This window comes from Cebus imitator, unplaced genomic scaffold (genome assembly GCF_001604975.1).
Source record: "Cebus imitator isolate Cc_AM_T3 unplaced genomic scaffold, Cebus_imitator-1.0 Scaffold285, whole genome shotgun sequence".
In the NCBI taxonomy this organism is placed as follows: domain Eukaryota; kingdom Metazoa; phylum Chordata; class Mammalia; order Primates; family Cebidae; genus Cebus; species Cebus imitator.
The window spans coordinates 175,319-196,434 of NW_016107600.1; the positions used below are offsets into that span (position 1 = coordinate 175,319).

Consider the following 21,116-nt stretch of genomic DNA (forward strand, 5'->3'; position numbering starts at 1 on the left):
ATAAAAATAAAAATAAAGCCCAGCTCAAATGCCCTTTTATCCAGAAAGCTCACTCACTGCATTGGAAAACCCACCTTGGAGGCCGGAAGGACCTGAGGGTTCACCCAGCTCAACCCTCTTATTTAACAGGCAGGGAAACTGAGTGCAAATGAGGCAGTGACTTAGAGACAGAGCCAGGTCTGTAAATTAACCTTGCCACCTCTGGGATCTACAACCCTCAGGGCCACCATTATAACTTGCATGTATTATTGTTACTGTGATCAGCTGTGCGTCCTTAAGATCTCCAGACCTCCAAGTGCCAGAATCACATTGTGTTCATTATGTATCCACCCTGACCTGCGCCAACCCTCCAGCATCATCCCTGCACCAGAATAAATGTCTACTAAGTTTCACTAGACATAAATCCCATCTTGATCCTTACCAAAAAAAACCCATGTCTCCTTTGAAGACCTCTGTGTGTTCTTATATCTGACTACTGTTGTGGTAGAGCAGACTGAAAGGGTTTTCAAAAGCCAATTGTTAAATTTTCAAGAATGTTGTGAGCTGTTATTAAACATAGCCACAATTCAAATTAAATTAGGTAAAATTATAGTTAAATACATTGCATTAAAAACAAAGGGAAGAAATGCTTACAACTCATCGTTTTCTAATTTTATTATACTATGATCTAAGTTTTTGTGGCCGTTTACCTTTATTGAATCTATATGCAGAAATCCCACACCACAGTGTGCTGTGACACATCTCTTTCCAGTCTGTAATCAGTGACATCATGTTGTTAGCTTGAAATCATTATTGTGGGAGAATTTACACCAAGTGAACTGGCAAGCACTACAGATCTGAGCTTGATTGATTATTTTGTTGATCGCCTGGAGCTGCACAGTCTGACACAGCTGCCACTAGCTCCATGTGGCTGAGCACTTGAAACGTGGCTAGTCCCAGCTTAGATATGTCATACGTATGGGATATTGAAGATTCAGGATGGGAAAAAAGAATGTAAAATATATCATAAAAAATGTTTATTCATTACATATCGAAATAATAGCATTTTCTATGTATTATGTCAAATATAATATATTAGAATTAATTTCATCTATTTCTTTCTTTTTTTTTTTTTTTTTTTTTTTTTTTTTTTTTTTTTTTTTTTTTGAGATGGAGTCTCTCTCTGTCACCCAGGCTGGAGTGCAGTGGTGCGATCTCGGCTCACTAGGACCTCTGCCTCCTGGGTTCAAGCAATTCTCCTGCCTCAGCCTCCTGAGTAGCTGGGATTACAGGTGCCCACCACCACGCCCGGCTAATTTTTGTACTCTTAGTAGAAACAGGGTTTTGCCATGTTGGCCAGGCTAGTCTTGAACTCCTGATCTCAGGTGATCTGCCTGCCTGAGTCTCCCAAAGTGCTAACATTATAGGCATCTGCCACTGCGCCCAGCCTCATCTATTTCTTTAATGTGGCTACTAGCAGATTTTAAATAACATCTGTGGCTTTTGTGGCATTTCTACCGGACAGCTCTGGTCTAAATTTAATAAAGTGATGGAGAAAATGTTTGTAATGTAGATTAAAATTAAAAGTACATTGTGCCCATTGCTAATAACATTATGAATAGCCAAAAAATACAAAATAATCTCCCGGTATTTAAAAACCATGATTTGATTCAGCAAAGAAGTGACTCACATCACTGAGGAGCAAGTGAAGTTCCAGCACTCATCTTCACTGTTTCACATTCATCTTAACCGTGAAGATGAACACAGGAGCTAATATTCATGTGGGAGCTCTACTGGTTTGTTAGTTGCAGCCACAGGCCAGCCATGAGTATGAGGCCCCTCTCTTCCCATTTGGCTGGATCCTAAGACCATCAAAGATCTATTCAAACAAACAAACAAAAAAAAGAGTTTGGCAAAAACCAACTGAAAGCATCCTGTGAGGGACACTTGGCTTTATCAAGTTTATAATAAATAGTGATATAAATTTTATTATTATTTATAATTGTATGCTACATAGCTAACATAGCAATAAAACTTGTGATAAACTTATGACAAAAATAAACACGCATTTACATGTACACATATTTGTATACATGCACATCCATGCATCTTTTCAGAGACCTGGTTGTTAGGCTCAGCAGCACATTTTAGGTACCAGCACACCTCTGTCTCCACCCCTCCCACTACCTGTGTGCCCATTGCACAGGCCCTGTCCTCTGTGGCAGTGACAGGCCATCTCTTCCCTTCCTTCACTTTCCAAATCCACAGGACCTCAGAGGTGTGGACTAGAGGTCCCTCTGCCTCCTCTTCCCCTCCTCCCTTTGTTTCATGTGGAACATCTTTTTCAGTCTATTCTCTCCACTGTCCTGCGTCCCATCCCAGTTTGTAAACAGGTACCCTGGATAGTCAACCCCAGTGCCACAGAGATGTCATTTCCCAGGTTGGCGCTCAGCCCCAGCCCTGCCTGCCTGCTCGTGGCCTCTGGTACTGGCTGCTGACAGCCCTGGCCCTTGAGGATGTCAGGGGTGACTCGGTCTCCCCCCTGCCTGCTGGTCTTTCCTAACCCCATCAAAGATAGCTCTGAAGCAAGACCAAGGGGTTGCCATGGCACAGAGAGGGGAGTCTGCTGGTGAGTGGTGTCCAAAGCATTGGGGACACAGCTCTGCGGCTCTACACGTTTCTTGTAATCACCATCATTGCAAACAACTTGTGCAGCCTGTAGCAATTCTGTCACAAACACCACACACAAAGAACAGTACAGCACCCAGGCTGTACCCACCAGGAACCTCCAGGATGCAGGGGGCACATTGACCGAGACTTCCAAAGGGTGAGGAGGGGGCACTTGGGGGTAGAAGTAGCCATCCTGGCTGGGCGCGGTGGCTCACACTTGTAATTCCAGCACTTTGGGAGGCCGAGGAGGGCGGATCATGAGGTCAGGAGTTCCAGACAAGCCTGTCCAACATGGTAAAACCCTGTTTCTACTAAAATATACGAAAATTAGTCAGGTGTGGTGGCACATGCATGTAGTCCCAGCTACTCAGGAAGCGGATGCAGGAGAATTGCTTGAACCCAGAGGCAGAGGTCACAGTGAGCCGAGATCGTGCCACTGCACTCCAGCCTGGGAGACAAGAGTGAGACTGTCTCAAACAAACAAACAAAAAAGTGGCAATCCTGTTTAAAGTAAATCATGAACTTAGGAGCAAGGCATGGCCTTAGAAGGAGACTCCAAGAGTTTGGTTCAGGGAGAAGTACAGGGGGAAGTTTCACTGCAGCGGGGCAAGATGGAGAAAGAAGCTATGGACGCTGAAGCTCTGATTAGTCCCCTGAAAGAGGCAACATTTCAGAAACACGGTCTAAAACACACTGGTCTGGAGCACACGATGAAGGAGAAGGAGACAAGTTCTCCTGCTGCTGGGAAATCGATTTAGGACTAAAGTACCCAATGAACCCCTAAAGATTACCCACGGTTTCTTGGGTAGGTATTATTTACTTAATAATAGTAATAATTTATTATTATAGCTACTATTGAGCTCTTTCTATGGGCTTGGAACTTTTTATGGCATTGTGGTTATTTCTATTTTTTTATTATATTTTAAGGTCTGGGGTTCACGTGCAGATCATGCAAGATTGTTACATAGGTATACACATGCCATGGTGGTTTGCTGCATTCATCCTCCCGTCATCTACATTAGGTATTTCTCGTAATGTGGTCACTTCCCAATTCCTCTGCCCCCTGCTATCCCTCTCCTAGCCCCCCCAACCCCCAGCAGGTCCCAGTGTGTGATGTTCTCTTTCATGTGTCTATGTGTTCTCATTGTTCAACACCCACTTATGAGTGAGAACATGCAATGTTTGGTTTTTTGTTCTTGTGTCAGTTTGCTGAGAATGATGGTTTCCAGCTTCATCCATGTCCCTGCAAAGGACACGAACTCATCCTTTTTTATGACTGCATAGTATTCCATGGTGTATATATGCCACATTTTTTTTATCCAGTCTATCATTGATGGACATTTGGGTTGGATCCAAGTCTTTGCTATTGTAAACAGTGCCACAGTGAGAATATGTGTGCATGTGTCTCTATAACAGAACAATTTATCATCCTTTGGGTATATGGGATTGCTGGGTCCAATGATATTTCTATTTCTAGACCCTAAGGAATCGCCACACTGTCTTCCACAATAATTGAACTAATTTACACTCCCAGCAACCGTGTAAAAGCATTCCTATTTCTCCACATCCTCCCCAGCACCTGTTGTCTCCAGATTTTTGTATTGTTTGGAATAGTTTCAGAAGGAATGGTACCAGCTCCTCTTTGTATACAGAATTTGGCTGTGAACCCAACTGGTCCTGGACTTTTTTTAGTTGGTAGGCTATTAATTGCTGCCTCGACTTCAGACCTTGTAATTGGTCTGCTCAGGGATTCAGCTTCTTCCTGGTTTAGTCTTGGGGTGTGGTCCAGGAATTTATCCATTTCTTTTAGATTTACTGGTTTACATGCATAGAGGTGTTTGTAGGAATCTCTGATGATAGTTTGTATTTCTGTGGAATCAGTGGTGATATCCCCTTTATCATTTTTTTATTGCATCTATTCAACTCTTCTCTCTTTTCTTTTTTATTAGTCTGGCTAGCAGTCTATCTGTTTAGTTTATCTTTTCAAAAAAACCAGCTCATGGATTCATTGATTTTTTGGAAGGGTTTTTTGTGTCTCTATCTTCTTAAGTTCTGCTCTGATCTTAGTTATTTCTTGTCTTCTGTTAGTTTTTTAATTTGCTTGATCTTGCTCCTCTAGTTCTTTTAATTGTGAAGTTAGGGTATCGATTTTATATCTTTCCTCCCTTCTCATGTGGTCATTTAGTGCTATAATTTTTCCTCTAGACATTATTTTAAATGTGTTCCAGAGATTCTGGTATGTTGTGTCTTCATTCTCATTGTTGTGAGTCTGATGGGCTTCCCTTTGTGGGTAACCTGACCTTTCTCTCTGGCTGCTCTTAGCATTTTTTCCTTCATTTCAACCCTGGTGAATCTGACGATTATGTGCCTTGGGGTTGCTATTCTTGAGGAGTATCTTTGTGGTGTTCTCTGTATTTTCTGGATTTGATTGTTGACCTGCCTTGCTGGGTTGGGAAAGTTCTCCTGGATAATATCCAGAAGAGTGTTTTCCAGCTTGGATTCATTCTCCCCATCACATTCAGGTACACCGATCAAACATAGATTTGGTCTTTTCACATAATCCCATATTTCTTGGAGGCTTTGTTCATTTCTTTTCACTCTTTTATCTCTAATATTGCCTTCTCATTTTATTTCATTGAGTTGATCTTCAATCTCTGATATCTTTTTTTCTACTTGATCAATTCAGCTATTGAAACTTGTGTATGCTTCACAAAGTTCTCGTGCTGTATTTTTCAGCTCCATCAAGTCATTTATGTTATTCTCTAAGCTGGTTATTCTAGTTAGCATTTTGTCTAACTTTTTTCAACGTTCTGAGTTTCTTTGCATTGTGTTAGAACATGCTCCTTTAGCTCAGAGAAGTTTGTTATTACCCACCTTCTATAGCCTCCTTCTGTCAATTCATCACACTCATTCTCCATCCAGTTTTGTTCCCTTACTGGTGAGGAGTTGTGATCTCTTGGAGGAGAAGAGGCGTTCTGGTTTTTGATGATTTCAGCCTTTTGTGCTGGTTTCTTCCCATCTTCATGGATTTATCTATCTTTGATCTTTGAAGCTGCTGACTTTTGGATGAGGTCTCTGAGTGATTGTCCTTTCTGTTGATGTTGAAGCTATTTCTTTCTGTTTTTTAGTTTCCCTTCTAACAGTCAGGACCCTCTGCTGCAGAACTGCTGGAGGTCCACTTTAGACCCTGCTTGCCTGGGAATCACCCACAGGGGCTACAGAACAGCAAGGGTTGCTGCCTGTTCCTTCCTCTGGTGGCTTTGTCCCAGAAGGGTATCTGCCAGATGTCAGCCAGAGCTCTCCTGTATGAGGTGTCTCTTAGCATATATGTGGGTCAGGGAGCCACTTGAGGAGGCAGTCTGTCCTTTATCAGAGCTCAAGTGCTGTGCTGGGAGCTCTGTTGCTCCCTTCAGAGCGCTGGGCAGGGACATTTAAGTCTGTTAAAGTGGAACTCACAACCACCCCTTTTCCCAGGTGTTCTGTCTTGGGAAGGTGGGGCTTTATTTATAAGTCCCTGACAGCCTGCTGCCCTTTTTCAGAGATGCAATGCCCAGCAAGGAGGGAGACTCGGGGATTGGGATTTTATGTCTCTACCAAAACAATGCAAAGAAGTAGTTATTATTATTTTTACTGTTATTGGTATTATTATCCTCACTTTTACAGAGGAGGAAAGAGACACAAAAAGATTAAAGAACTTGCTGAATGTGGCAGCTCTGCTGGAGACTGGACCCAGAGCCAGGCCTCTCATCCCTGCGAAGCATCACTCCTGCAGGATGGTCCTCACCCTCATCATTGCCATCCTTGTTCCTGACAGGCAGGAGCTCCTGGTATTGTTTTGCATGCTCCCCTTCTCCATCCCTTCTGCTGATTTTCTGAACATTGTGCAGTGAGCAGTGCGGTCATCTTCCCATGATGGAGATGAGGACCCTGAGGTCTGAAGAGGTGGCATGGTAAATGCTGAGACAGGTTGCAGGTTTGATGTGTTTCTCAGTAATCTGAAGCAATTGAGAAAACCATTGTCTTCCACAATGCCTGAACTAATTTGCACTCCCACGAACAGTGTAGAAGTGTTCCTATTTCTCCACATCCTCTCCAGCATCTGTTGTCTCCAAATTTTTTAATGATCGCCATTCTAACTGGCGTGAGATGGTATCTCAATGTGGTTTTGATTTACATTTCTCTAATGACCAGTGATGATGAGCATTTTTTCATATGTTTGTTGGCCTCATATATGTCTTCTTTTGAAAAGTGTCTGTTCATGTCCTTTGCCCACTTTTGAATGGGTTTGTTTTTTTCTTGTAAATCTGTTGTAGTTCTTTGTAGATTCTGGATATTAGCCCTTTTTCAGATGGGTAGATTGCAAAAAGTTTTCCCATTCTGTTGATTGCTGGTTCACTCGAATGATTGTTTCTTTTGCTGTACAGAAGCTCTGGAGTTTAATTAGATCCCATTGTTGCATTCTTAATGTCCAATTTTGGCAAAATAAAAGACTGGTTCATCTGGCACTCCAAAGTAGCCCCAGCAGCTGATGTGAAATGCTGCTTGATGATGGGGGACTCCCAGCATCTGACTCCAGTGGTCTGGAGCCTCTGGGGCTGGCTCAGGATTCCCTCACTACACATCTCTTCCAGCCAAAGCACTTACCCAGGGACACCTATGCTGCTCACAAACATGAAGGATGCTCAAAGGTGGTGGCCCTGCTGCTGCCCACTGAGTTGGGAAAATGCCTTCCATTACCCCTGACCGTGGATTAAGGGGTCTCAGATCCAGAGAGCCCTGAGTCTGGGCTGGACTTGCCTGCAAGGATGTGCAGAGGGAATGTCCCAGCCTTTCTGACTTCAGAGGCTATGGTGTCTCCACCAACTCTCTTTTCCAAACCTGCCTCTGGTACCCAGAGACATCAGGCTTTGACTGATGGAATATGACGGAATTGCCAACAGAAAATGGGCAGGGAGCCTGCAGGGCACACAGTTCCCATCCCGGGAGGCAGGGCCGTGGTGTGGAAAGAGTATGGTCTATGGAGAGACAGACCTCACTGGATCCTGGCTCTGCAGCCCTGGGGTTAGTATGTCTCTGCCTTGGGAATAATAACACCCACCTCAGAAGGATGATGTGGGAGCCGTGCCCAGCCTCCAGAGCCTGGCCCATGGAAGGTGACCCATAAACATCAGCTTCCATTTCCCCTGCCTGGTACTCTGGGCCTGAAGTACAGGACAGGCCATGGAGGCGAGGCTCTGTAGATGGAGAGAAGGAGCCAAGCAGCAGCCAAGGCTGGGAGGCCTCTGACACCTTGTTAGAACTCCCAGGTGCCACGGGGAACCCACCGCTCTCCTCAGCCCCAGAGGTGTCCTGAGGGTGCCAACCTCCATGTCTACAGCCGGCTTGACCCCCAGCAGCCTCTGGTAATGCCCCCACTGAGCTGCTTTGTCTGGCTTGGCCTGCTGTGGGCACCCTCCAGCAGGTGTCCCAAGGACCAGCTCCCATCAGTGTCTGCAGGGACAGCCTGGAGTCAGAGCCTCACGGGGAGGGGAGATAGGCCATCAACCTGTGCTGAGTGTGAATGGGTGTCAAGCACCTTCACGAAGGTGAAGGCAATCCAGTCTCCTTCAACCACAGCCCCCTCTACCTTTAGATGCCTTCCTCACCCCGCCCTGGTCCCGTAGCCCCCGCCTCAGGCTCCCTTTTGCACAAAGCACTCCTGCTTAGTGAAGCTGCCCAGTTGCTTATAGTGCTGTCATGGGCCAGTCTCTGTTTCCATCCCAAGAGATGCCCCAGCATCTCCATCTCACCTTGGGATTGACCCACTGACATTCTTGTTCCTGCTGGTAAAATAAACAGAGAAATTCCTGCTATATAGTACAGAGGCCACCCCACATCAGGACACCAGGGCCTTGTGAAGGGTCCATGCAGCAGTCCTCTTCCACATTGACCCTGTGATGGCCTCTTCTTGGAAGCTTCCAGGTAGGAGAAGCAGGCAGGTGACAGCACTGCCAAGGACGAACCCCTGTCCAGATTTGTGAGCCAGAGCCCTGCGCCCACTCTCCTCCCCTCAGCCCCCTAAAAGGCAGACAATACACAGGGTGTCCTTGAGGTCTAGCCCAGGGTGGCTGTAGATAGGCTGGGGCTCTGATCCTCAATTTTTTCATCTATATAATAGCTATTATGTAAAACAGTCCTTCACTCCCAGCACTGTTCTTAGTTAATGTGTATGAAAATGCTTTGTAAACTGTAAAGCAACAGGTAGGCACCCATCAGAAGAAAAATATACAGTATCACTTCCTCCTCTGGTGACCATGGCAGACATTACTAATCGATCAAACCATTATTTACCTCTGTGTCTGGACAGAACCACAGTGTCCCCCAAATCACAGTTTAGGCTGATGGTTCCCAGCTCTGGCTGCTCATTAGAACCCCTTTGCTGACTTTCAGAAGATACCAGTTAGTGCTTAGGCCCTACTTCCTGTACGTAGCCTTACTTAATTGGTTTGGAGTAGAGGCTTGGACATCAGTATTTTTCTAAGTTGCTGGATTATTTTTCAGCCTGTGTAAAGAGCTGCTACTCTTGGCAGCCATAACCAAATTACCATGTAGATTCACATGATGGCCACCTTGCCTGCTAGTCATTGTCATTATTTCCTTTCCCCAGAGCCCTCACTTGCTTCCAAAATTGTCCATCAAACCCTGCCCTCTCATGCTGGAACCTGTCAAGCTGATAGCTCAGGCCCCTGACATGGGCCAGTGCTGGGCTTCTGAGTCTCCTGCAGGAGGCTCCAGTCTCCAGCACTTTGTTTTGTGGCTTTAGAAAACAGAACCCAGAATAACCCTGTCCACTCAGGAGAACTGTGAGCCCTGGGGCATAAAAGGAGTTCTTCCCTCCCTCCGTAAATCTGTGTGATGAACCAGCAGCATCTAGAGAAACCTCCACCTCCACATTTGAGAATCTAGCCATTTCTTTTAGCCTCTCAACTGGAAAGTTCTTTCTGCTATCCAGCCTCAGTCCTTACTGTTGCAAAGGCAGGAGGTGTGCATGGTGCCTGCACTGAGGAAATGGCAATGTCTGTGCCCAGTACTGAACACACACACACACACACACACACACACACACACACACACGCTTCACCTTATCAACCAAGGGAGCAAACGTGTTGCTGAGTCTTGTTCCACTCACCCACCTGCTAGATGGCGATGCTGACAGGTTGATGACAGCCAGGAGTCTCTGGTTCCAACTACCTCCTGGGTGGGGGCTTTTGAGCCTTGCCCTAAGCCCCAGTCCCTACTCTAAATGTCCTAGATGTCAACCCAGACCATCCGTCCCTTCCTCTGGACCCTGTGTCTTCCTTTGCCATCACATTTGCTCTTCTTGACCCAAACCTTTGATCCCCCTCCAACCCAGCCCCATCCCCAGGCCTCCCTTCTCCTCTATGAAACTGAAACACTCTTCCTTCCCCCAAACAATGCCAATACTGTGGCTACTCTGAGACTAGATCACTGCCCAGTCACTGCAAAGATGTTGGCTTCCCACCTGCCTGCAAATGCCCTACGCCTCCTACGCCTCCCCTGCCAGCCACAGATGACACAGAGCTGGCCTGAGGGATCTGTCTGTTCACTCTCCTTACAACCCTCATGAGACAGGACTGGCCATCACCATAGTGGTTCTGGAAGGTGGGACAGGAGTATGTCTGGGGCAGTGCCAGCTGCACAGTTACTGAAATTCATAGCTCACCTCCCACCCTTGGCAGGACCCCCCAGCTCACTCCCCCCTACTCCAGCCCCAACTTCCAAGACTTGTTACTTACCTTTCCATCAGAGAGGCCCAGAGTGTAGGACTCCCACCTGCTGACCCCCTAGGAGGCCAGGCCTCTGAGCAGTGAGGAAGCGCAAATACCTGTGCACTAAGCCCACCTTGCAAAGAGGTGCAGTCCCAGAAACAGGCAGGGTCAGGTCAAGAACACGACCATTTCTGTCACTGGACACAGTGTGTGTGTGTCTGTCTGCTGAAGCCTGCCTGCAGCGAATACATGCACATGCTTTCTGGACTTCACCTTTTCTCCCTCCCTGTCCCTCATCCCTGACTCTGCTCCACACCCCATTTGCCTCCTGAAAATTTAACACAGGTGTATAGGCTGCATGGGCAGTGCACAGTGATGTACGTGTGTGTGTGTGTGTGTGTGTGTGTGTTTGTGCTTCGTGTGTTCATGAATGTGTATGGTGCATGCTCAAGTGAGTGAATTGAGGTACATGTGTGTACTTTGAATACTCAGAGACCAAGCCATCAGATTGTGCTATTTATTGAGGATGCAACAGAGGAAGGCTGTTAAGAATGAAGGAAAAGTGAACAGTGCATGCTCTTCTCTGCTTCTGGGTGCAGGTGGAGAAAAAGGCTTTGAATTGCACTTGGTCCCACTCAGATCTGAGACTCAGCTGGATGTGGGGGTGGGGACTGGGCCACTCTTGGTCGCTTGTCCTTCAGCCCTTCTTTTCTTGAACACAGAGCCAGCTCCTAGCATAGGCAGGTGCTGTGCTAGGCCCCAGTGTGTGCAGGGTCTCAGTGGGAGATCCAGGGAGCTCAGCAGAATAGTTAGCAACTGAGCCAGAGGCTGGGCAGAGGAGGAAAGCTGGGAGCCAGGGCCTGGGCTGGTAGTGTAGCCAGGGGACCACAGCCAAGGAGTGAACAGGGAGTGTACAGGGAGGAATCTCACCAAGCGTGGTCATCCAGGCCTTCCCAGGCTCAGGAAGACACAGGAAGACACAGGCTGGGAGAAGTGGGTGGCCAAGGCCAGTGCCAGGTGTACAGGAGCAGGACCAGCAGGGTGCAGATGGAGCTGATAGTGGGCTGTGGGAACTACAGTGTGGGAGCCGGAGCCGGGTCACGGGACTAGGCGGGGCCCGGGGCATAACTCTCTACCGACTGGCTTTCTTGGAGGGGGCACTCAGGCTGGAACCCTTCCCCAGGGTGTCTTTGTAATCACTGGTACTGCCCCAGCTCCTGCCTTCCCCGCCTCGCACGCTGCACACTCCAGAGATGCAGCTGCTGCTGTTGGCCACGTAGCCGCCGCTGACCGTGCTGGGCCGGAAGCCATAGCCACTGCCGCCACTGGTGCTGCTGATGATGGCTGCAGAGGGAGCCGAGGCCAACACCCACTCAGGCAGAGAGCTGGAGAGGCCTCCTTTCCCCAGGCAGACAGAGCTCTTTTTGGAGTAGTTGAGGGGGGAGGCGCACAACCGCTCCCTCCCCCTGGGGAGAATATACCAAAGACAGCTTCCCTCGTGCTCTGTCCTTGGCTTGCTTGGCTTATACCCAATCTGGCTGAGTCTTGCCCCATTAATGCCCAGAAGCCCAACTCCTTTGTCCAGACACCAATACTTCTACCTGTCCTCCTGAACACCCACCCACTGCCTTTTCTATTAGCCTTTGTGCTAAACTTCCCAGCCTCCAACCTCTCCCTCCTGCTAGCTGTCCCACAGCAGGCATCTTTCGGAAGCTCTGGTTTAACTCTTCTAGTCCTGCTAAGCAATGCAGTGAGCTGATACTGCCAGCTTGACCCCTGAGACCCCTCATTCACTCATTCCCTCAGCCCTCCCTACTTCCCAAGCCCAGGTCTGACTGCAGTTTGCAAACCTGGCTCCCTAGGCCTCACATAGACCCATGCATCATTCTTCTGCAACATGACCCCTTTGTTTCCCCATGACAATAGCTTTCCCTTGCTGCCATCCCTGGGAACAGAAAGTTGGAGTGATAAAGATGAAGGAGGCTTGGGCTGGGAGTCAGGAGAGCTGATTCTGGCCATGGCTCTGCCGCCTGGCTTTGTGATCTCAGGGAACTGTTTCCCTTTCTGGTCCTTAGATCCCTCATCTACACACATAGGGTGTCACTAAGGTCCTTTCCAGTCTGCATTTTAAAATTTTAGGTCAAAGTATACAAATACTTACAGATGCTGACAGGGGAGGGAAATTCTCCTGACATCCTGTTAAGGAGAGAAATCAAATAAGAGAGAGGTAATCCAGCTCACAGTCTCTTCAAAGCTTCTGCCACCATCAGCCTGATGTGGGTTTTTGAACCCAACAGGCACCTGTGCAAATCCCAGAGCTTCTTTGAGGCAAGCAGAGCCTGAGAAATTTTGGAGGCCACCCCCGAATCTTTGGGGTAACCAGACAACAACCCTAGACAAACAATAGTTTACAAGAGGTGCACACGTGGGGACAGTGCAGCTGCCTCCCACACACCAGCCTGCCCATCCCTGCAGAGCCCTGGGGAAGGTGGGGTGGCTGCCCTGGCACACCTCCGACAAGCCCATGTTGTACATGGACAGATCAGGAGGAGCAAACAAGAATGCCTAATAGAGTAATGGGGTTTTGCAGGGAGCAGGGCAGTGGATGTTTCCAGCGTGCCCGGGAAGAATGAGTGAATCTGCATAGCGTACGACATCTCACAGGGCCTGCCATGAAGCAAGCTCTCACCGTCTGTTACGAGTGGATGCTCATGTCCACTCACAGCAGTATTATTAATCGCTATCACTGTTTCTATCCTCACCACCCCATCACTCCCTAAGAGCTCGTCTCCTCTGGATTATGTTAGGCTTTCTCCTTTGGGTCTTCCCTAACCCCTGGGGCCCTCCTGCCTGGGAACGCCCCGCCCACCTGCACTCCTCGCTTTCCAGCAGTTTGCGGTAGGTGGCAATCTCCATGTCCAGGGCCAGCTTCAGGCTCATGAGCTCCTGGTACTCGCGCAGCATCCGCGCCAGCTCCTCCTTGGCCTGGTGCAGGGCCCCCTCCAGCTCGTCCAGCTTGGCCCGGGCATCCTTCAGGGCGTTGTCCCCCCGCTGTTCGGCGTCGGCGATGGCCGTCTCCAGGTTGGAAGCCTAAGGAAGGAATTGGTGAAGTCGGAAAACTGGGAGGAACCACTGCAGCCATCCACATCCACATCCCTCTGGGTCCTCAGAGTGGGACAGAGCAGCCCACCCCCACCCTACACACCACCACACTTCTCTTGCAGCCGGAGCCCCTTCTGGGGCTGGCGTGTCCCTCCTTAGCTCTAGCCCCATTCTGTGTTAGATTAGATGTGTGGGTGATGGAAATGACTCAGCCCTGCCTTCTGAACACCACTTGAGTTCAGTGTAAATACATGTATTCAGCCATACTGTGCCAAGGGCACAAAATGAGTGACAACAAGATTGGCTTTCTGCTCTTGAGCCATAGGTCTGGGAGGAGAGATGGTTGAATATACTGCGGCAGGTGCAAGGGCAGCAGCTGCCCAGGAGCATGACGCCACAGACAAGGGGGACAGGGAAGGACACACCCCAGGAGCAACTGTTATTTGGCAAGCACTTAGTGTATGCCAGCGCCAGCTCAATACTGCACATACTGTTGACATAACTCATTTAGTCCTTGCAACACCCTGTGAAGTGAGCAGAAGTCACAAAGGTCCAAGGTCACAAAGCAACTGCTGAAGCCCATGGGAGAACAGAAGGAGCACTGGGCTAGGAGACCAGAGACCTTGGTCCAGATCACAGCTCTGCCACTTACCAGCTGTGTAACCCCCTTATCCTCTCTGAGCCTCAGTTTCCTCATCTATTTCAACAAGGAGGGCAGCTGTTGCCTCTCAGGGTGTTGGTGAGGATGACGTGTGACAGAACAGTAGGCGCCGCTGCCATTGTTGTCATGTATGTACCTGCTGTGTCTCACCTACAAGCTGAGGTTGCCCCCTATATTCCTGGGAGCAGTCCCTCGTCAATCCTTAACAAGGCACCTTAATGGGTGCTCCCTGAGCCCATGTCTCCATCTCAATCATGAACTCCACAGATGCTTAGCAAGCTGTGATGGTGTGCCAGGCACTGTGCTAGATGGTGGGGAAACAGGGCACAAAGCAGCCAGCTCCCTGCCTCTTTTCAGTCTGGTGGGGCTGGGGGAACAGGCAGTGTCAGTACTAACAGAAAGTGTGACAAGTACAAAGAAGCACAGGTGCCAGGAGGGCACATCACAGGGGGGGAGGTCCTGCCAGAGCTGAGGAGGCTTCCTGGGGAGAGGCTTTGAGGCCAAGGTCCTTGGAGTGAGTAGGAGATGAATAGCCCCCAGGGATGTCCTGCTCCAGGCAGGACCTCATTGAGGCAGTGACCTCATTGGCCTCCTCTCTTCTCCCAGGCAGTGACCTGGGAGGCCGATGTTCTCAGCAGCTCGTCTCCCCTCCACTCATGCTCCCTTGCACTTGACCACAGGCCAAGGCCAAGACGCCCTCACCTGCTTCTTCACGTTCTCGATCTCTGAGCGGATTCTCTGGATGAGCCGAGTGAGCTCCGAGATTTCATTCTTGGTGTTTTTGAGGTCATCCCCATGCCGGCCAGCCGCCAGCTGCAGCTCCTGGAACTGGGGATCCCAAAGCACAGAGCCATGAGCATGTTATGGGAGTGCATGTATCTCGAGGGCAGAACACAACAGACTTACCAGGGCACTGCCTCTATTCTGGATGCAATCGGGCCCCATCTGCTGCCCGCTGGTGTCCCCCTCCCTGGCCCAGCCTCAGCCCAGCTCACCTTGGTCTGGTACAGGGCCTCGGCCTCGGCCTTGCTCTTCAGGGCGATCTCCTCATACTGGGCGCGGACCTCGTCGATGATGCTGTCCAGGTCCAGGTTCCGGTTGTTGTCCATGGACAGGATGACGGACATGTCGCTGATGTGGGACTGGATCTGAGCGATCTCCTGCAGGGAACACAGGGATGGCCTCTTGGCTCAACCACCGTCAGAGCCCAACCACCTCCCCGACACAAGATGAGCAAATGCTGGAGATGCCAGCTTGGAGGCTGGAACCCGGGGCTTTTGCCTTCCAGGGCTGTTTGCTTTGGGGCAAGGCAAGTCCCCTGCTGGGCCCAGACAGGTTCCCATTGCCATAGCAAGGGCCTGGCCCATTCCCTTTCTGCTTGGAGGGTGGAGACTGAGGCTGATGTGAGAGATGGATGGCTAACTGGGGGGTCTCACTGAGGGCTGGGGCCTCCATGTCTCTTGCAGCCCCTAGAATAGAGTTTAACCCACTAGCCTCCCCCAGATGAATGGAGTGGACAGACAGACTTACGGCTTCAAAGAGACACCTGAAGAACTTGATCTCCTGGTCCATGGATTCCACCTTGGCCTGCAGCTCCACCTTATTGGCGTAAGCCGCGTCCACATCCTGAAAGACGCCACCACCATCCTCTGTCACAGCTGGTATAGCCAAGAAACCAGCACCCATCCCTGCCTGGGTTCCTTGTGTGGGGAAGGAGTCATGCTCTTCTCTTCACTTTGCTATGGGAAAGGAGATAGAGGAGCAAAGGCCCAGCCCACTTCACTCTGAGAATCTGTTCCTGCAGTAGGAATGAAGTGCCTGTGGTGTCCGTGCTGGGTCCCGGGGCTGCAGGGGAGACTCTCAGTGGTGTCCTTTGTTATTCTTCCCCGTGTTCAAACCACAGCCGCATTGGATATGCAGTCAGGTGTCCTCTCACTGCCACCCTCCCTGCCTTTTCATTCCTTTTCCTGTATTGTCTTTCATCAAGCTTTTTTCTGCCTTCACCTCACTATTCTTGAATCATTTTGCCTCAGGGTCTAGCAGAGCACCTTGGCAGGCTCCGCTCCCCCAGGTCCCAGGCCAGCCCCAGACTCAAGGCCTGCCTTCCCCTCACCTTCTTGAGCAGCACAAACTCGTTCTCTGCCGCTGTCCGCTTGTTGATTTCCTCCTCATACCTGTGGGAATGTGAGGGCTTGTCAGTTAATAACTCACTGAAAGCCCTTGCTTGTACAGGGCAAAGCTTGAGCAAGGAGCAGTGTGCCCATCAGAAGGTATGGGTGCTGGGGGCCACAGGGTACTGGGCAGGAGTGAGTGGGGGAAGGCTTCCTAGAGGAGGGAACATGCTAACCAGTAAGAATGAGACTATTGAAGATCGAGCTTGGCAAATGAGGAAGGAGCATATGAAGCGAATGCCCTCTGGGACTCTCGGAGGAAGCAAGAGAGTGAACCTGCTCTCCCCAAATTTGAGTACAGCTTTACAAATGACCAACTGCTCCGATCTGTGTTTCCTCAGTGACCCCTGAGAGCAGTCTTGGAGCCAGATGCACCTAACTGTCCCGTTACATGAGAGAAGAACATGAGGGGTTTCCCCAGGCATCCCCTAAACCCAGAGCCAGAGGTCACCCTCTGCCCACTGCCCAGCTCACCGGGCATTTGTCCTAATAGTAGGGCCAGAGGCTGGAGGAACAGAGAGCTAGTTCCAGAGTGTTGTTGGGGTGATTCTGCTTGGTATGACCAAGAACAATGCCCCCCATCGACCTCCAAAACATGAAGCTGGGTGACTGCCAGGGGTCCCTAGGAGGGACAGGGCAGTTGTCCAGCTAGCAGGGGGCTCCTCCTGCTCACCTCTTCTTGTAGTCCTCCACCACGTCCCGCACATTCCTCAGCTCCGAGTCCAGCCTCACCCTGTCCCCGGACAGCGTCTCCAGCTGCTTCCGCAGGTTGCTGATGTAGCCCTCGAGGATGGGCTCCAGGTTGTTCCTGCAGTTGTTCAGGTCCAGCTGCTGCAGCAGCTCCCACTTGGTCTCCAGCACCTGGTTCTGCTGCTCCAGGAATCGCACCTGGAACCCAAATCCCGGAAACTGCTGAACCCCCACCGCAGCAGTCACACGCGTCTCTCACAGGGCACTGTGCAAAGCCTCTACCTGCATTTTCTCCTCACTAGAGCAGAATGAGGTAGGAAACTCTTTACCCTCTGCGGTGGAGAGAAAATGGAGACACAGAGCAGCTTAGCCTCTTTCCAAGACCCAACAGTTTAAGAAGAAGTGGAGTCCGAAACTGAACCTAGACACGTGTCCCTGTAACCCATGCATCCAATCACCCAGCACCCACCATGGCCGACCAGCTCAGGGCATGGGTGTAACTGAAAATACCAGCAGAGAAGCCAAGATAGGTCCATCATTTTGGACAGTTGACCATCTTGAAGAACAAAGTCTGCTCTTCATTTCCGGGCATGTCAGAGCTCAGTAAGCCTTGGGCCAAGGACTTCTAGGTATTTTAAATGCCTGCAGCAGGCCCCAGCTTTATCATTGCTCATAGCTTCTCCTCTCCCTCCTTGGTCCTGCTCCTCAGAACCATCTTCTCTACAACAAGCAAGGTACATGGAGCACGATGGACGGATGGAGCTCCTGGTCCCATTGCAGCCCCTCACTGAGCCGGGAAACTGACCAGGAGATCTCCATACATAACGTCTTGTTCGGTTTGGGGGAGCACAGCTTTTAAAATGTAACTTCCCTTAATCTACATGAGCACAGCTACTGCTTGAATAAGGTTGTCTTCCCCCAAATGAGAAACACAAGACACGGGAAAACTACCTAGGATTCGGTGTCAAGATAGACGTATCCCCTGAAAATTTGTCTCTAGACCATCATCCAACATTTGGTCTGGTTTAACCAATGCTGAATTTTTCACATGATCTACAAGGCTGAGCATTAACCACAGACTAAACCCTGAATCTGAGACACCACAATACACATCTGCACTACTGAGCACATCTGGGTTACCAAAATACCCGTCTTCCCTGGCTGCCTGAGGCTAAGGGACTGAGCTTCTCGGGAGACTAAAATGATTTGGGAACTGTCCAAGCCTTTCAGCCTCCTTTCCCTCCCTCTGGGCAGGACCATCTTTATAAAAAAAGATGCGACTGTCCTCATGTTCATCTTTCTTCCCATATCTCCAGACTTTATCCCTGCATAGGTTCTGACCAGCTGAACCAAGAATCAGTCCACTCCCATCCCCCAGACCCCACTTCAGAACACTTTGATCTTCCAGATATGAAAAGGCTTAGAAGCGTAAGAAGCCACAGAGCCAGTCCTAGCCCCTGAGGCTGAGCCGAGGGCAGCAGGGACTCCTCCAGACAGGAAGCCTGAGCTGCAGGAGCTGGCTAAGCTCTGATGGCCAGATGACCGTCTCGACTACGGGCTTTGTCCTGGGTGGACCCGCCCTTGGTGCCTGACTGTCACAGAGCCAACACAGCCCTCCAGCCTCCTCCTCTGGGTTTGGAGGTAAGAGGCTGAGGGTCCAGCCTCACCGAAAGGAGACTTGACCAGAAGAAGGTACAGAGAAGACAAATGGCCTTGGGAATGGCATTTACCGCCATGCCTTCCATGACTCATAAAATAGGGATAATCATTTCTTCTCTGCCAGAAGTTGGGGGCCTGTCTGGACTGTGTCATCTCATCAGGTCTCTAGACACCTTTGATTCCTCCCCCGAGCATCCCTCCCCCACCTTCCGGAAATAAGAAATGAGAGTCACAATCATGATCATTTTTGGAGTATTTAGTGTGTGCCAGGCTTATGACAAGATCTCCACCTGCATTTTCTTTTATAAACCTGACAACAACCCCAAGACGTAGGTAATTATCTCCATTTTAGAGATGAGGAAATGTAGGTGCAGACAGGCAAATAACTTTCCCAGAGCCACATAGCTGGCCAGAGGTGACGCGAGAGGACAGTGGAGTCCCCTTCCCCGGCGCCCTCTTCTGCCTCTCGAGAAAGTCCTTAACCGACTGGAGCAAATGCCCATGGCAGACACCCATGAACCAGAGGGCTTGGAGCGGCCCCTCCCTGAGGCTTCTGACCTGTCAGGCAAGTAACTAGTGGGCAGGACAGCATCCCATGGGAGGAGGACAGCCTTCCCTGCTTGCTCTGGGCCAGAATCTCTCACATAGGCCTTTTCTGCACACGGCCTGCATAGTCTTCAGGCCTAACAATGGCACCAAGCTAGCCCTCGAGAGGAAGGACCACATCTCTTGCTGGGAGCCCTGAGAAGCCTCTGCCAGTAGAAATTGACCTGCCTCTGTTTTCTTTCTGGACAGACAACACAGAGAACCTTATACAGGTCACCCTGATGATGGGATGTACCTCCCTTGTCCACAGTAAAGGCCTCCTCACATCTAACCTCAACCTCTCCTACTGTGACAAAATCTTATGTTCCAAGAAGAGAAAAGGAAGGCTGCTCACAGGTTTTCCAGGTCCTAGCAGACCCACCTTGTCGATGAAGGTGGCGAACTTGTTGTTCAGCGCCTTGATCTGTTCTCGCTCCTGGGAGCGCACTTTCTGGATCTCGGGGTCCAGCTCCACGTTGAGGGGAGCCAAGAGGCTCTCATTGACGGTGACCTGGTGGATGCCTCCAGGTGGGCATACAGTTGGGCACACAGGCCCCAGGCCCACACTGCCAAACATGCTGCCAGCAAAGCCGCTGGCCCGGCCCCGGCCAAATCCATAGCCTCCGCTCTTCCCGCTGCCACTGGCCACATTGAAAGAGATGTTCCGGGCACCCCCCAGGCTGTAGAGGCTCCGGCTGCCAAAGCCTCCACTGAGCCCTTTGCCCCCTGCCCGGAAGGAGGATGAGCTGCCCCCCGAGAGCACAGCCGAGCAGCCGCTGAAGCCCCCCTTGGTAGCAGCTCCTGACTTGCAGGTGAATTGGCGGCTCATGGTGCTGGTGGTGACAAAGCTCAGATGCAGAAGGGAGGAAGGCAAAATCCCACAAAGGTTCTGCTGGTTGCAGTGAGGACTGGCAGGTGCCTTTATATGTGCTTGGCACTGGGGCTTGCGGATGGGCAGTCAAGAGCTTAATTCGTGGGTTTGGTTTGCCTGGGAGCAAGAAGTCATTTTCTCTATGCTGAGCCAGAGATCAAGCCCTCCCCACCTCTGAAACAACATGAAACCTTCAAATTGCTGGGTAATTTGAAGCTTTGCTCATGTAATTTGGGTCTTATCTAATTAACCTGCTGTTATAAGGTAATTTGCCCCAGGCCCAAGCCTCTCCAGGGGGATGTCACTGGCTCTGCACCATCCCTATCCTGATTAATCTTCTCTGGGTTGTTGGCTTCCTCCTGGAGATGCAGAAGGTCCATCTTGTCTTCAAGATGGACTTTCCTAGACAGTGCAGGACACTGGGTAGAGTACCTGGGCCTCCAACCTCTGTTCTCCTCCTTCCTAGAAAGGGACTGATGGTTGGGCATCACCCCTCCCCAGGCCTCCGGGACACATGACCCACAGAGGACAGCTGCTCTCACTCACGGGGTATGAGGGGTGGGGTGACCCTCTCCCCTCATGGATGGGACAGGAGCAGCCCAGGCCAGAGCCAACCTTGGGCACATGGGTGCTCCATGCTTTTGCAGGTCCTCTGGGGACATGGCTGTCCTCCCTTCACCCCTGTCAAACACCCATAATAAAGCAAGCTGGAGGCTGCACTGCAGACAAGCCCTCCAAACACAGGAGAAAACGAGGAAGAGAAAAGGAGGATGGAGTTGGGGCAGGTGGCTGAGAAATTCGGGACTCCAGTGGAAGGAGGTACAGAAACGACAAAGAGAGAGGCTCGCCAATGGCCTGGAGGGTTACGGAGATTCCCGGGTGGTCTATTTCATCATTTCTGTCTCTCCTCCAATGTGTATCTGCTAATAAGACTAGGAACAACTCGAGGACAGTCATCA

The 21,116-nt window shown here is 50.2% G+C and overlaps 1 protein-coding gene across 1 annotated transcript; it reads right to left on the minus strand.

Annotated features, from left to right (window-relative positions):
- Window positions 1–10,921: 10,921 nt before the first annotated feature.
- On the minus strand, window positions 10,922–20,192 carry KRT71 (keratin 71). Its single transcript, XM_017501746.2, has 9 exons — window positions 19,669–20,192; window positions 17,026–17,240; window positions 16,295–16,355; window positions 15,712–15,807; window positions 15,177–15,341; window positions 14,884–15,009; window positions 13,288–13,508; window positions 12,580–12,614; window positions 10,922–11,762 (listed from the first exon to the last, which is right to left on the minus strand). The coding sequence occupies exons 1-9, from the start codon at window positions 20,113–20,115 to the stop codon at window positions 11,551–11,553; spliced, it is 1,578 nt and encodes a 525-aa protein (XP_017357235.1). The 5' UTR covers window positions 20,116–20,192; the 3' UTR covers window positions 10,922–11,550.
- Between the last annotated feature and the right edge of the window lie 924 nt (window positions 20,193–21,116).